Genomic DNA, 16,565 nt, shown 5'->3' with positions numbered 1-16,565 from the left:
ATGTCACTCACTCTCCTCCAGATCTGTTTCTCAATCATTCCTGCCTCCACACACGCCACGCACACACCCACACACACCCACACCCACACCCACACCCACACCACACCCACACCCACACACACACACACACACACACACACACACACACACACACACACACACACACACACACACACATTTGTAGCTGTTGTGAATGAATAAATTGAGTTGGCCTAAAGGCCCCTGATTATATCACCCAGGAGAGAGGAGAGGAGAGCAGACCAAAGAAGCTGCCTCCCTCCCTCCCTCCCTCCCTTATTAAGTTATTCTGTCAGCCAACACAAAGCTAAAAATGGCTCCTCAGTAAAGCCAAGTTTAGTTCTGTAAAGGTAGAACAGATCGTAGCAGGCAGCCGGTGAGTCATCCGTGTGTGTGTTTGCTTGTGTTTGCCATTACATTATGATTAGGTTTTTAGTAATCTCAATGTGTGTGTGTGTGTGTGTGTGTGTGTGTGTGTGTGTGTGTGTGTGTGTGTGTGTGTGTGTGTGTGTGTGTGTGTGTGTGTGTGTGTGTGTGTGTGTGTGTGTGTGTGTGTGTGTGTGTTTATGTCTTCCAGGGCTTTGTGTTTGTGTTTGTGTGTGTTTGTGTGTTTGTGTGTGTGTGTGTGTGTGTGTGTGTGTGTGTGTGTGTGTGTGTGTGTGCACACTGACGGGTTAATATCTGAGGTCCTGAGTTTGAATTGAAAAGGTGATTAAATGCACGGTGCAGTGTGTGTTTGCTCGTCTACCTCGCCGCAGAAGACTGACAACAAGGGTTGCCATGGCGATGGAGAGCGCCAGGCAAATTCACTGTGAAAGGTGCAGCTAGATGAAAATGTATTTCAATGTCCCTCTCCCTTCAACTCCCTAAAATCACATTGTTCTTTCATCAGCATCTATTTCAGGGGTCCCGAGAATAATATCCAAACCCCTTCGAGATGTTTTCATCTGTAGAAACCAATAACAGAACCCTGAATGAGAGTAGCTGTGTTTTTCTGCAGTAGTCTGGGCCACGGCCATGTTCTAGGGTACGTCCCAAATGGCACCCAAATTCTCTGGTTAAAAGTAGTGCACTATATTGGGAATAGGGTGCCATTTGAGACACACTCTGGGTCACGGTGACATTGTACTGAATCTACATTATGACCTGTTCAGAGATGATGTCTGTTATTTGAATACCCGGGCCGACAAGATTAAACATCTCTCTCTCCAATCTCTCTCTCTCTCTTTCTCTCTCTCTCTCTCTCTCTCGCTGTCTCTCCGTATCTTTCCTGGCTGTTCCTTTGTATTACATTATGAAAGGTTGAGTGAACAAGCAGACAAACTGAGTTAAACAGGACTGATGGGCTGTCAGTCTAAAACACTGAGGATGTCAGAATGGGAAGGAGACTAAATGTCTCTGATTATCTTTCTGTCTCCTCTGTCTTTTCTTGTTCTTGTTCTCTCTCTCCCTGTCATAATGACCTCAACCTTACGTCTATGTACTACACACAAGTGTATCAGACTGTTTATATGTGTAATTCCTATAATATCAAATAGAAAGACAAATAGACAGAAACAGACAGACCCATATGGACAGAAATGTATTCATCCATCCATCTCACCTGTGCAGGAGAGTAGGGATCACGATTGTTCAGATCTTGCAGTGTTCCTGGATGCGTCGTTGCCACGTGATGATGCATATTCCCCCCAGAGGAACTGCCTGGGACTCCCATCCCTCTCTCCACTCCTCCTCCACCTCCCCCACCTCCCCCTGCTCCTCCACCTCCCCCTGCTCCTCCACCTTTTTTTCCCTCCTGAACAGACTCCTCCGGCCCCATGCAGCATAGGGCCCCCGTGGCCAGCTCCAGCTCAATCTCAGCGTCCATCTCCGCCTCCTCCTTGGCCTCCTTGTTGGAGTCGTCCAGGTGCTTCATCAACACCGCCACCACCACGTTGATCAGGACGAACTGGGCCGTCAACACAAAGGACACAAAGTACATGGGAGAGATGAACTGCAGGCTGGGGTTGCAGGAGTAGTCAGGCCCGTAGTCCGGAGGGCACTCCCTCAACGTGTCCTAGGGAGGGGGGAGGGAAGGTGGGAGAGAGGAGAAATAGGAGCTGTCTGTTAGGTCAAGCCATGAAGTCCTGCTAAGACATTATTACATTTACGTAATTTAGCAGAAGCTCTTATCCAGAGCGTGCATAGATTTTAATATTTTTTTCATACTGGTCGCCGTGGGAATCGAACCCACAACCAACTGAGCTATACAGGACTATATGGGACTATAAAGGACTATACAGAAACAACAAGTTTTATTGAACAAATTCATGAACAAGAGTTAAGCATTCCAACTTGAAACAAAGATATCAATGTAAGACTTTCGTGAGCAGATTGACCTGTCACACAATAACTGTAAGACATCCAGACATGAGTTAATTCTAGTCTCTTCTCTCTCATTTGTTTTGACCTTTTCACTGTGTAGTCTCAAGTGTTTCCTTCTTCCCCTCTCCCCTCCTTTTCCTCCCTCTATCCCTCCCTCCCCTCTCTCTAGACAGTACAGTGGTGATTCACTCTCTTTCTCTCTTCCCCCTCCCTCGTTCCAGACAGTTTGCATCCAACACATCTCCAGGTAAAAAGCAGTGAAAGCTCACAAGGTCTCATCAGTAGTAATCTAAGAGAGGTGATTACAGGTGGGGGGCGACGACTGTGAAATGGGAGTGGGACACATTCCCCTATTTAAAAGGCCATCTTTACAGAGAATATACAGAGCTGTGACAGGTCTGGTTATGGTAGCGCTCAAGGAGAGGAGGATTGGAAGAGGAGGAGATTAAAAGAAAGGGAGCAGGAGGTCCCGGGTGCTGACGGTTCCGTTAAAGTTCACTCTTTTACTCTCCTTCCTCTCCAGGTAGGGAGTAGGGGGAAGTTGCCCCTTGATGCTGATCTAAGGTCAGTTTTGAGTTTCCCCCTCCCTCAAGATTAGGATAAACTGAGGGAAAGTTGGGTAAGTTTTCCTGTAAAAGCAATGGTCTTCTTAGGCAGCAGGACATAGGCTTGGGGCCTGCCCTTAGGGCCACAGGGCTTGTAAGTACTCTGAAATGTCTCTGCAGCTAAGAAGCCAGGCACCAAATACCAACCACAGACATCAAAATGAGAGCGGAATAATATAACCCAAATAGCAACACATTGAAACATGGTAATCCAAGTAATTTTAGATTAAAGTATTAGATGATCAATGATCTAATTTATTGTAATAAACACTCCATAGAACACCATGAAGAAGTCCATCCATACCTTCATGATCCCATTCCAGTTGTCCCCAGTGGAGACCTGGAACAGAGTGAGGAAGGCCATGCCAAAGTTCTCAAAGGTAGCATGGCGGCTCATCCCCTCACATGGGTAGTCCTCGTTACACACTGGGAGAGGAGAGTAGGGAGGGAGGAATGGGAGGAATGGGGGGAGGGAGACATGGGGGAGGGAGGGATGGGGAGGTAAGAGAGAGTGAGAGAGAAGGGGAGAGAGAAACAAATAGAGAAAGATAGATACAGAGAGGGGGGAGCAGGGGGAAAGACAAAGGGATAGATAAAGATGCACGAAGAGAAACCAGTTTATATAGAGAACATTTATATGTTCAGTCCTCTTAGAAACCAGCAACCAACAACAGCAGACGTGGTTGTTTGCTCCTGGTCTTAAAGCTGTCTTGGCTGATTGTTTACACATCTCTCTCCTTACTACAGTTGCATTTGGCTCTAAGCCTTTGCTCAAGACTGATGGGATGAGAGATAATCTCCAGCAGACATGACTAGAGTCCATAGAGAGAGTGTGACAGTTTGAAGACAGGCCTAGCTGCTTGGTTATTGTTTCTCCTTTCTAGTCTCCATGATACTTCTTGGCTCTGGCTGCATCGAGATACTTTACTGCAAGTCCCTTTCTATTTCTGTCTTGGCTCTGTAATCTAACAGGATTGGATATGTACAACTCTGAATGTGGCACGCCATTGGGTATGCAGGGTTTTGTTCCAGCCCATCACTACCAACTCACCCAGTTCTCCAAACAGCTCAACCCCCAGTGCTGCATAGATGAAGAACAGGAGCATGAAGAGCAGACCCAGGTTCCCCACCTGAAACACACATAGGAACAGTATTAGGAACTGTTTCTGCTCTATATTCTCTTCGTATTGAACCGTTATTTTTGACAGGGAGTCATGCTGAGTCCAAGGTCTCTTTTACAGAGAGCTGTTACAGAGAGCTTTTGGGCTCCAAAGTGGCGCAGTGGTCTAAGGCAATGCATCTCAGTGCTAGAGGCGTCACTACAAACACCCTGGTTCAAATCCAGGAAATATCACAACCGGCCGTGATTGGGAGTTGCATAGGGCGGCGCACAATTGGCCCAGCGTCATCTGGGTTTGGCCGGTGTAGGCCGTCACTGACTTGCCTAGTTAAATAAAGGTGAAACTTTTTTTAAATACAGATGAACACTGTAGTGACAAAAATATACACATCAAATACACTATGAAAAGAAAAACAAAGATAAATAAAACAATCATAGAAAAAGAACACATTTTTCTGTAAAAAGATCCTCAATCAGCCGTCTGAATTGACCTAGAGGCACCAAATTATACATTTTTTAGGCAAACATTCTGAACATTGCATCCCACTGAAAGAACAGCGGGTGTTTTGGCCTTGCCTTTTACCAAGCAGCAAAACCTATTGGTCCCAGCATCCATGTTGTGCCACAGCCTCTACCGTATCAGAATCCTCAGTAGAAGCATAATTTGCTAGTTGTTCTGCGTTTCGCATGGGCAGGCCTGCTACCAAAAAAACAGAAGTGAAAGCTAGACATGTCGTGCATGACCAAAGCCTAAGTCATACATCGTATCAGAATCCTCAAGAGGAGCCTGAGGAGGGAATTGGGAAAGTTGTCAGTGGCATAACCTTACTCTGTTGTTGTGACTGTGTAGTTGGAAGCCACCCAGGACACACAGCAGTAGATCCCTCTCTGTCTGCTGAATGGGACTGCATAAAGAGGTAATGTAGTAAATATGCTCAGAAAACACTATCCCATTAGTGAGACGTAACCTTACAGAGTCAATGTCACAGCAGCCAGCACACAGCTCTGTCTGGTCTGGTCCCCTGGGGGAGGAGGTTCTACTGGCCTGATCTAGCTTGTTCTGGCCTACTCTAGCCTGATCTAGCAATAGGAGACACACTTGTCACATCCTGACCAGTAAAGGGGGTTATTTGTTATTGTAGTTTGGTCAGGGCGTGGCAGGGGGTGTTTTTTTAATGTGTTTCGGGGTTTTTGGTTTATGTTATATGTTAGTATATTTCTATGTTTATTCTAGTGTGTCTATATCTAGAACCATCGTTGACGGTGGCCACCCTCCCTTCCCTCCCTTTATTTGGGGTTAATTTTGTGTTTTTTGTTTGAGGTGCATACGGTGTCTGCACCTTTGGGGGGGGGGTACTGTCTATGTTTATTCTAGTGTGTCTATTTCTATGTTTAAGTTTCTTGGGTTGACCTTCAATTGGAGGCAGCTGTTCCTCGTTGCCTCTAATTGAAGGTCCTATTTAGTAGGGGTGTTTTTTCCAGTGTTTTGTGGGTGGTTATTTTCTGTTTCGTGAGTATTACCTGACAGAACTGTTTGGCTGTCATTTTTGTTATTTTGTTTAAGTGTTCACTAGAAATAAATACATGATGAGCACTATCCACGCTGCGCCTTGGTCTACTCTTTCAGACGGCCGTTACAACACTACATATCTCTTCCTGTTGAACATGGAATGAGGGAGAGTTCAGTTTTGTTGTTTTGAAAAGTTTGTTGTTTTGAAAGTGTATTGGAAAGTTCTTAGTGGCTAGCTACCTTTTAGAACCCGCGACACAGTTGGCATCAGTTGCTGGGACTGCTAGTCTCTGTCCAGTGATCCTGCTGACCAAGGACGGGTCTGAGGAGCAATTTGGCATGGCAGCTAGCTTAGCTGGGTTTTCTTGAGGGCTTGAACACAGGCCGCGACATGGTTAACCATTGTGGCTGGGACCGCAGATTGTTCCGGGTTTATGGCTGTCTAGATCCCTGCTGTTTGTTGTTTTCAATCTTTCCTGTGACCTGCCCTGTCCGGAACTGTGAGGAGTAACAGTGTAACCTACGCTGCTAGCTACCATGACAAAGACCAAAGCTGGTAGCAGTACCGTTGAGGACAGTGGTGTCTCTCTATCACACGTGAAGGACCTTTTAAACGAACAAAAAGAGTATAAGCAGTTGTTACAACAACAAGAACGTAGCTTCAAGTGTTTTGTCCAAATACTGGTGTATTCAACAAGTAAAATAATGGACGACCTGACCAGAGAGATCCAGGGCCTGAAGAACAATTTGCAGTTTTCCCAGGGTCAGCTCGATGAGTTGAAACAGGAAAATGGCAAGATGACAGCAATCTGTAAGTCATTGAGAGAGGACATCAGTTCTTATGTGAATCCATGATAACAATGACGGATAAATCAGACTTTCTGGAGGGACAATCAAGGCAGAACAACATGGTTGCGGATTGAATTGCAGAATCTCCACATGAGACCTGGACGGAGTCTGTGGACAATGTGAGGGAAATGATCTCTGAGAAATTGAAGATGGACCACAGGAAGATTGAGGTGGAGCGTGCCCACAGGACTGGAAAACCTACCACCGGCCCAGTTGACAGGCCCGATAGTGGTCAAGCTCATGAGGTTCAAGGACAAGGTAGCTGTTCTGGAAAGAGCCAAGAACTTGAGAGGGACATATATCTTCCTCAATGAGGACTATCCTGAAGCTGTGCGCCAGAAGAGGAAAGAACTTATCCCAGGCATGAAAGCTGCCAGAGCGCGTGAGGAGATTGCTTACATCTGCTATGACAGGCTCATTGTTCACCTTTCCAGAAGCCTGGAAGGGATGAGAGAGCCAAGCCTATGGGTTCGTAGCTTCAACCCCACAGCGCACGCGTGCGCGCGCACGCACACACACACACACACACACCAATTGATTAATGGACTGCTGAATGTATGTATTTTTCTCTTGCTTTGTTTGCTCTTTTCAGTATTATGTCTATCTCTGATAAGCTACCCAGGAAATGGCTGAAAATAGCCCATATTAATATATGTAGCCTTAAGGTACATGAAATCAATAACTTGCTAACATCAGATCACATTAATATATTAGCCATTTCTGAAACTCACTTAGATCACTCATTTGATGATACAGCAGAGGCAATACAAGGATATAACATCTATAGAAGAGACATAAATGCTTATGGGGGAGGTGTTGCTGTATATATTCAGAGCCATATCTCTGTAACGCTTAGAGAAAACCTTATGACAAATGTTATTGAAGTGTTGTGGTTGCAGGTTCACTTGGCACATCTAAAGCCTTTTCTTTTGGGGTGTTGCTATAGGCCACCAAGTGCTAACAGTCAGTATGTAAATAATATGTGTGAAATGCATGATAGTGTATGTGATGTAAACAGAGAGGTCTACTTTCTTGGGGACCTGAATACTGACTGGTTTTCATCAAGCTGTCCGCTCAAGAGGAAGCTTCTCACCATAACCAGTGCTGTAATCTGGTTCAGGTTATTAATCAACCTAACACGGTGTTTACAAACACTACAGGAACAAGATCATCCACATGTATCGATCACATTTTTACTAATACTGTAGAACTTTGTACTAAAGCCGTATCCGTACCCATTGGATGCAGTGATCACAATATAGTGGCTATATCCAGGAAAGCCAAAGTTCCAAAAGCTGGGCCTAAAATAGTGTATAAGAGATCATACAAAATATTTTGCTGTGACTCTTATGTGGATGATGTTAAAAATATTTGTTGGTCTGATGCGATTAACCTGTTAGGGATAGGGGGCAGTATTTTCACGGCCAGATAAAAAACGTACCCGATTTAATCTGGTTATTAAACCTGCCCAGAAACTAGAATATGCATATAATTAGTAGATTTGGATAGAAAACACCCTAAAGTTTCTAAAACTGTTTGAATGGTGTCTGTGAGTATAACAGAACTCATATGGCAGGCCAAAACCTGAGAAGATTCTATATGGGAAGTGCCCTGTCTGACCATTTCTTGTCCTTCTATAGCCTCTTTATCAAAAATACAGGATCTCTGCTGTAACGTGACATTTTCTAAGGCTTTCATTGGCTCTCAGAAGGCGCCAGAACGTTGAATGATAGCTCTGCAGTCTCTGGGCGAAAAACAGCAGGGGTTTTGGAGAGTGGTCCTTCTGAGAACAATGGCACTGGTGCGCGCGTGCATGTGACGACTCCATGTTTTACTTTCAGTGTTTGAACGGATACAACATTTCCCGGTTGGAATATTATCGCTATTTTATGAGAAAAATTGCATAAAAATTTATTTTAAACAGCGTTTGACATGCTTCGAAGTACGGTAATGGAATATTTTGAATTTTTTTGTCACGAAACGCGCCGGCGCGTCACCCTTCGGATAGTGACTTGAACGCACAAACAAAACGGAGCTATTTGGATATAACTATGGATTATTTGGAACCAAAACAACATTGGTTGTTGAAGTAGAAGTCCTGGGAGTGCATTCTGACGAAGAACAGCAAAGGTAATCCAATTTTTCTTATAGTAAATCTGAGTTTGGTGAGTGCCAAACTTGGTGGGTGTCAAAATAGCTAGCCATGATGGCCGGGCTATCTACTCAGAATATTGCAAAATGTGCTTTCACCGAAAAGCTATTTTAAAATCGGACACCGCGATTGCACAAAGGAGTTCTGTATCTATAATTCTTAAAATAATTGTTATGTTTTTTGTCAACGTTTATCGTGAGTAATTTAGTAAATTCACCGGAAGTTTTCGGCGGGTATGCTAGTTCTGAACAAAACATGCTAATGTAAAAAGCTGGTTTTTGATATAAATATGAACTTGATTGAACAAAACATGCATGTATTGTATAACATAATGTCCTAGGAGTGTCATCTGATGAAGATCATCAAAGGTTAGTGCTGCATTTAGCTGTGGTTTTGGTTTTTGTGACATATATGCTAGCTTGAAAAATGGGTGTGATTATTTCTGGCTGGGTACTCTCCTGACATAATCGAATGTTTTGCTTTCGTTGTAAAGCCTTTTTGAAATCGGACAATGTGGTTAGATAAAGGAGAGTCTTGTCTTTAAAGTGGTGTAAAATAGTCATATGTTTGAAAAATTGAAGTTTTTGCATTTTTGAGGTATTTGTAATTCGCGCCACTCTATACCATTGGATATTGGCGAGGCGTTCCGCTAGCGGAACGTCTGTCCCTAACAGGTGATATTATGGGCAGAAAGACAAATTCGAATCAGATGGCTTATTCATCACAAAACCATTTGATGCTGCCAAGTGGGCAAACTTAGTGGGCAAACTTAGGCAGGAAATGCCAACAACAAACAGTGAGCCATTGTATTCATGCATAAATGTCACGACTTCCACCGAAGTCGGCTCTTCTCCATGTTCAGGCGACGTTTGGCGGTCGACGTCACCGGCTTTCTAGCGATCGGCGCTCCATTTTTAATTTATCCATTTGTTTTTGTCACGCTTGTCGTTGGAAATGGAGGACCAAAACGCAGCAGGTATGTGTATGCTCATCTTGCTTTTTAATAAATACAAAATGAACACCAAAATAACAAAGAACGAACAATCGACAAAAAACAGTCTGGTAAGGCACAAGGCTAAACACAGAATAATCACCCACAAATAACAAACACAAACACACCCTCATATATGGGACTCTCAATCAAAGGCAGATAGACAACACCTGCCTTCAACTGAGAGTCCCAACCCCAATTAACCAAACATAGAAACAGACATAGTAGACAAAATCATAGAATACCTGAAAACCAAACAGTGCCCAAAAACTCCGGAATACTTAAACCAAATGCCCCTTCAACAAAACACACCACCCCGAACCACATAAAACGAATACCCTCTGCCACGTCCTGACCAAACTACAATACCAATTAACCTTATACTGTTCAGGACGTGACAGTACCCCTCCTTAAAGGTGCTAACCCCGGAAGCACCTTAACAAAAATAACCCCAAGCAACACCAAAAAAAAAATTCCCCCTTACTAAAGGGAGGGAAGGGAGGGTGGCTGCCGTCAACGACGGCACTGTGCTACACCCCCCCTCCCCAACCCACCTATCTCTGGAGGTGGCTCCGGCTCAGGCCGTTCCAGGCTGTCGGGGCAGTCTGGCAACTCGGGACAGTCGGGGCAGTCTGGCAACTCGGGACAGTCTGGGCAGTCTGGCAACTCGGGACAGTCGGGGCAGTCTGGCAACTCGGGACAGTCTGGGCAGTCTGGCAACTCGGGACAGTCTGGCCACTCCGGCAGTTCAGGGCAGTCTGGCCACTCCGGCAGTTCAGGGCAGTCTGGCCACTCCGGCAGTTCAGGGCAGTCTGGCCACTCCGGCAGTTCAGGGCAGTCTGGCCACTCCGGCAGTTCAGCGCAGTCTGGCCACTCCGGCAGTTCAGCGCAGTCTGGCCACTCCGGCAGTTCAGCGCAGTCTGGCCACTCCGGCAGTTCAGCGCAGTCTGGCCACTCCGGCAGTTCAGCGCAGTCTGACCTCTCTGGCGACTGTTGACTGGCGAGCAGCTCTGACGACTGTTGACTGGCGGGCAGCTCTGACGACTGTTGACTGGCGGGCAGCTCTGACGACTGTTGACTGGCGGGCAGCTCCGACGACTGTTGACTGGCGGGCAACTCCGACGACTGTTGACTGGCGGGCAGCACTGATGACGACTGTTGACTGGCGGGCAGCTCTGATGACGACTGTTGACTGGCGGGCAGCTCTGATGACGACTGTTGACTGGCGGGCAGCTCTGATGACGACTGTTGACTGGCGGGCAGCTCTGATGACGACTGTTGACTGGCGGGCAGCTCTGATGACGACTGTTGACTGGCGGGCAGCTCTGATGACGACTGTTGACTGGCGGGCAGCTCCGGTGACTGTTGACTGGCGTGGCTGGGTTTACGCACTTGAAGGCTAGTGCGGGGAGCGGGAACAGGACGAGTCGGACTGGGTTGACGCACTCTCGGGTCCGCACGAGAGACAGGAGCTGGAAACCCAGGGCTATGGAGGCGCACAGTCGGTCTTGATCTTACCTCCTGCACAACCCGTCTTGGCTGGATGGAACTAGTAGCCCTGTACGAGCGGGGTGCTGGTACAGGGCAGACTGGGCTGTGCAGGGCCTGATGGTAGCCGTGCGTAGAGCGGGAGTTGGGTAGCCTGGTCCTCGGAGGCGTACCGGCGACCAGATGCGCTGCGCAGGCATCCTCCTACCAGGCTGGATGCCCGCTCTAGCACGGCACCTGCGAGGGGCTGGAACAACGCGCACCGGACTGTGCGTGCGTATGGGTGAGATAGTGCGCTCCTCAGCGAAACATGGCGCTCTCCACCCCATACGCTCCTCCATATAACCACGGGTAGCTGGCTTACGGCTCTTCCTAGGCCTAGCCAAACTACCCGTGTGCCCCCCCCAAGAATTCTTGGGGGTGCCTCTCGTGCTTCACCCTCAGCGCGTACATGGCCTCGTACCTCCGCCTCTCTGCCTTGGCTGCCTCAATTTCCCACTGCGGGCGGCGATAATCCCCAGCCTGGTGCCAAGGTCCGGCCCCGTCCAGTACTTCCTCCCAGGTCCACTTCTCCCGCCAGTCCAACTCGAAGTCCCTCTGCTCCTTCTTCTGCTGCTTGGTCCATAGTTGGTGGGTGATTCTGTCACGCTTGTCGTTGGAAATGGAGGACCAAAACGCAGCAGGTATGTGTATGCTCATCTTGCTTTTTAATAAATACAAAATGAACACCAAAATAACAAAGAACGAACGATCGACAAAAAACAGTCTGGTAAGGCACAAGGCTAAACACAGAATAATCACCCACAAATAACAAACACAAACACACCCTCATATATGGGACTCTCAATCAAAGGCAGATAGACAACACCTGCCTTCAACTGAGAGTCCCAACCCCAATTAACCAAACATAGAAACAGACATACTAGACAAAATCATAAAATACCTGAAAACCAAACAGTGCCCAAAAACCCCGGAATACTTAAACCAAATGCCCCTTCAACAAAACACACCACCCCGAACCACATAAAACGAATACCCTCTGCCACGTCCTGACCAAACTACAATACCAATTAACCTTATACTGGTCAGGACGTGACAGTTTTGTCTTGTTCCCTGCACACCTGGTTTTCATTCCCCAATCACACTACATGTATTTATTCCCTGTTCCCCCTCATGTCTTTGTGTGAAATTGTTTTGTGTTACGTGTCAATTTTGACGCGATAGACTGGTGTTCGTTTGTTCCGTGTTTTATTCACGAGGTATGTTTATTTGTTTGAACATAATTATTGTGACTGTTTGCGCTTTTGCATATTGGCTGGAGGTTTCGACGCAGTGGCGTCCGTCTGTTGGTTTCTCCTGCCTCAATAAATTGTGCGCCTGTTCACAACTCTCTGCTCTCCTGCACCTGACTCCGCTCCTAGTATGCACACCATTGACAATTAAAAAAAAGAATGAAAGAAAAGCGTTGCAAATTTGAATTTTGGAAAGTTAGTTTGGGAGAGTTGGAAAAATGATTGTTATCGATCAATAATGACAAACCTCCTGGCATTGACAACTTAGATAGAAAGCTACTGAGGATGGTAGCTGACTCTATAGCCACTCCTATCTGTCATATCTTTAATCTGAGCCCTAGAAGAATTCTTTGTCCTCAGTCCTGGAGGGAAGAACAAAGTAATTACGCTACCCAAGAGTGGTAAAGTGGCCTTTACTGGTTCTAACAGTAGACCTATACGCTTGCTGCCAGCTCTTAGCAAACTGTTGGAAAAAATTGTGTTTGACCAAATACAATGCTATTTCTCTGTAAACAAATGATCAACAGACTTTCAGCATGCTTATAGAGAAGGGCACTCAACATGTACTGCACTGACACAAATGACTGATGATTGGTTGAAAGTAATTTATAATAAGAAGATTGTGGGCGCTGTACTGTTAGATTTCAGTGCAGCCTTTGATATTATTGTCCATATCCTTTTGTTGAAAAAACATATATGTTTTAGCTTTTCAACCTCTGCCATATCCTGGATTCAGAACTATCTTTCAAATCGAACTCAAAGGGTTTTCTTTAATGGAAGCTTCTCTAATGTCAAACATATAAAGTGTGGTGTACCGCAGGGCAGCTCTCTAGGCCCTCTACTCTTTTCTATTTTTACCAATGACCTGCCATTGGCATTAAACAAAGCATGTGTGTCCATGTATGCTGATGATTCAACCGTATACGCATCAGTAACCACAGCTAATGAAGTCACTGAACAAAGAGTTGCAGTCTGTTTTGGAATGGGTGGCCAGTAATAAACTGGTCCTGAACATCTCTAAAACTAAGAGCATTTTATTTGGTACAAATCATTCCCTAAGTTCTAGACCTCAGCTGAAACTGGTAATGAATGGTGTGGCTGTTGAACAAGTTGAGGAGACTAAATTACTTGGCAATACCTTAGATTGTAAACTGTCATGGTCCAAACATATAGATTCAGTGATTGTAAAGATGGAGAGAGGTCTGTCCGTAATAAAGAGATGCTCTGCTGTTTTGACACCACACTCCAAAAAGCAAGTTCTGTAGGCTCTAGTTTTGTCTCATCTTGATCGTCCAGTCGTGTGGTCGAGTGCTGCAAGGAAGGACCTAGTTAAGCTGCGGCTGACCCAGAACAGAGCGACACGTCCTGCTCTTCATTGTAATCAGAGGGATGATAAAAATACTACACATATGCCAGTCTCTCTTGACTAAGAGTTGAGGAGAGACTGACTGCATAACTTCTTATTTTTATTAAGAAACATTAATGTGTGGAAAATCCCAAATTGTTTGCATAGTCAATTTCACACAGCTCTGACACACACACTTACCCCACCAGACATGCCCCCTGGGGTCTTTTCACAGTCCCCAAACTCAGAACAAATTCAAGAAAGCGTACAGTATTATATAGAGCCATTATTGCATGGAACTCCGTTCCATCTCATATTACTCAAATAAAAAGCTAACCTGGTTTAAAAAAACAGATAAAGCAACACCTCACGGCACAACGCCTCTCCCCTATTTGACCTAGATAGTTTGTGTGTCTGTATTGATATGTAGGCTACGTGTGCCTTTAATTTTTTTTTATGTTGTTCTGTCCTTGAGTTGTTTTAGTCCATTAATGTTCTGTATTATGTCATGTTTCATGTTTTGTGTTGACCCCAGGAAGAGTAGCTGCTGCTTTTGCAACAGCTAATGGGGATCCTAATAAAATAACAAAAATATCAAAAAGCCTGACCTAGCCTGCTCTATCCAGATCTAGCCTGATCTAGCCTGATCTAGCCTCTACCAGGCTAACAAATCACAAGACAAACAGTCACAGACTTGAAGCTGTTTTTCATAGCAGAACACAACCCTGGTTTATTAAGATAGGAGTGTTTAGTGAGGGTTAGAGACCAAGGTTGTGTTCAGCAGGTACTGAACCTCCGGGAAAGTTTTTGAAACCAACAAAGGAAAGTGTGTGTTCTTAGTGGACAAGTTCAGGTGGTAATACCTCCATTTCAAAATGTTTTCTCCCATTTGGGTCTACTGAACATGCCCCAGGTCAGCAATGTCTAAGTTAAGTAAAAATTATGTAGTGACGTAACAGTTCTATAAAAATCTCTAAAGCACTTTAGATCCAGACTTTGTTTGTCATACTGTCAGTCTCAGTCTCTCGTCAGACTGTCTTAGTATGATACCGAGTTCCCTTTGGGCCAGAACTAATGCAAGCTCACCCCAGCTACCTGTGTCACAGTTGATCAGTGATGTATCTACCAGGGAGACCGTAGACCTTACACTACTGGGGATGATTTAAGCACCTCTGAATATAGCACTATTCCATTGAGATCAGTTTAATGATCTGTGATTCTTAATGACATGTTTCTATGAGGGGTGATCCAAGCAAGCAAGAGACAAACAAAGGGTGAATTTATACCGGGTGAAACCTGGGTCAGTGATAAGTGAGTCTTGAATTTACTTTGATCTGTGCACGTAGATAAGAGCATGCTATGATAGCCAGGATCCATTCACTTTTACTGTGTTTTGGTCCCCAATGCTAATGTTAGCTTGTGAATAGTGGGTGTGGCCATAGATGCAAACCCAGAGAGGGGATAGCTAATCCCGGCCAAGGGACTAGTTTTAAGGAAGTCTGTATTTTCTGAAGAAAAAAAAATCACAGGGATAAACAAAAATGAGTAGCTAAGAGAATGGTACAAGATGTCTCTGTGAGCACTCGTAATGAGCTTTTAGAAAGCAGAAATGGTGATATTCAAGCAGCGTTGCCTCCTGCCATAGGCTATATCTGAAGTTTATAACCCAGCCCCTGGAGGAGATAAAACAACTGGCTTTAGTGGTGACTACCACCTAGTGAACAGCAGATGGAAGCCATTTTAGCTCAGTAGGGGAGAAATGGGATAATGTTAGATAATGGCTGATTCTAGTTGGGTAATGTGACACTTTATTTTAAGCAGATCCTGTTAATAAGAGATGGCGTCGGTCGTAATGTGTTTGAGTGTTAGCTTCAGCTAGCTAGCTAACATCTGTCAGGGGCTTCTCCATGTAACACCACTACTCTCAGTCTTGACAGTGTGTAACACCACCCTGGCAGGTGATTTTTCACCTCCTTCTCAAGATGTAACTATAGCAGACTGATTGTCTCCACACACACACACACACACACACACACACACACACACACACACACACACACACACACACACACACACACACACACACACACACACACACACACACACACACACACACACACACACACACACACACACACACACACACACACACCTCTTTAATCACCTTGGTGTTAATTACCTGCCTGATGCCCTTGGGGAGACGACCCAGGGCCCTGTGTTAATGAGAGAGGGATCGATAGCAGCGGAGGAGAGGAGATCCGTTCTGCCTTACCTCCGTCTTCCCTACACTCCTTCCTTCTCATTGCCTGTTCTCCCTGCCTGCTCTCTTTCACTCACTCTCTACCTCGCTCTCTTTCTCTCTCTCTCTCTTTTTCTATGGGAATGATGTGGTCTGGTCCAAACCTTATTTAGGAAAAGGAGTCATGTCATTCCAGCCCAACCAGATCTAATAACCACACTTCATTTCTTAATGTAGTAGAGGTATTAATATCAGTGTACCCCAGCCAGAAACAACCCCTAGCCACTTGTAGAGATCAGAAAGGATATGAGAGGTGTATGCAATATGGTCAAACTCCATCCAAGCATATTAGAGTGAAAGGTTTAGCTACTTCCATATTGCATGATGTCAAATCCTTTCATATCTACATGAGGTGCCTAGGCAGTTGTGGTTATGGGCCTAGGGGCTGTTTCTAGACCAAGGCGGTATTCATAGTGTCTCAGAATATGAGTACTAATCGAGGATCAGTTTATCCTTTTAGATCCTAATGAATAAAACAGAGGGACTCATTATGAATACAGTCTTTTCCCAGAGCACTCTCCGTGGTCCTGAA

At 45.3% G+C, this 16,565-nt stretch overlaps 1 protein-coding gene across 2 annotated transcripts in view; it reads right to left on the bottom strand.

Moving 5' to 3' along the window:
• Positions 1 to 16,565, bottom strand: part of LOC106606743 (voltage-dependent T-type calcium channel subunit alpha-1I-like) — a 139,674-nt gene that overhangs the window by 20,040 nt on the left and 103,069 nt on the right. For both annotated transcript variants that reach the window (XM_045715480.1, XM_045715479.1), the window contains exons 28-30: positions 4,039 to 4,117; positions 3,292 to 3,413; positions 1,622 to 2,074 (exon numbers count right to left, since the gene is read on the bottom strand). In XM_045715480.1, the coding sequence (XP_045571436.1) occupies positions 1,622 to 2,074; positions 3,292 to 3,413; positions 4,039 to 4,117 (654 nt within the window). The remainder of the gene's footprint in view (positions 1 to 1,621; positions 2,075 to 3,291; positions 3,414 to 4,038; positions 4,118 to 16,565) is intronic.

Source organism: Salmo salar, chromosome ssa03 (assembly GCF_905237065.1).
Source record: "Salmo salar chromosome ssa03, Ssal_v3.1, whole genome shotgun sequence".
NCBI classification, from domain to species: Eukaryota; Metazoa; Chordata; class Actinopteri; order Salmoniformes; family Salmonidae; genus Salmo; species Salmo salar.
The sequence above is the reverse complement of the archived record's forward strand: the minus strand, read 5'-3'. Positions and strand labels throughout refer to the sequence as shown.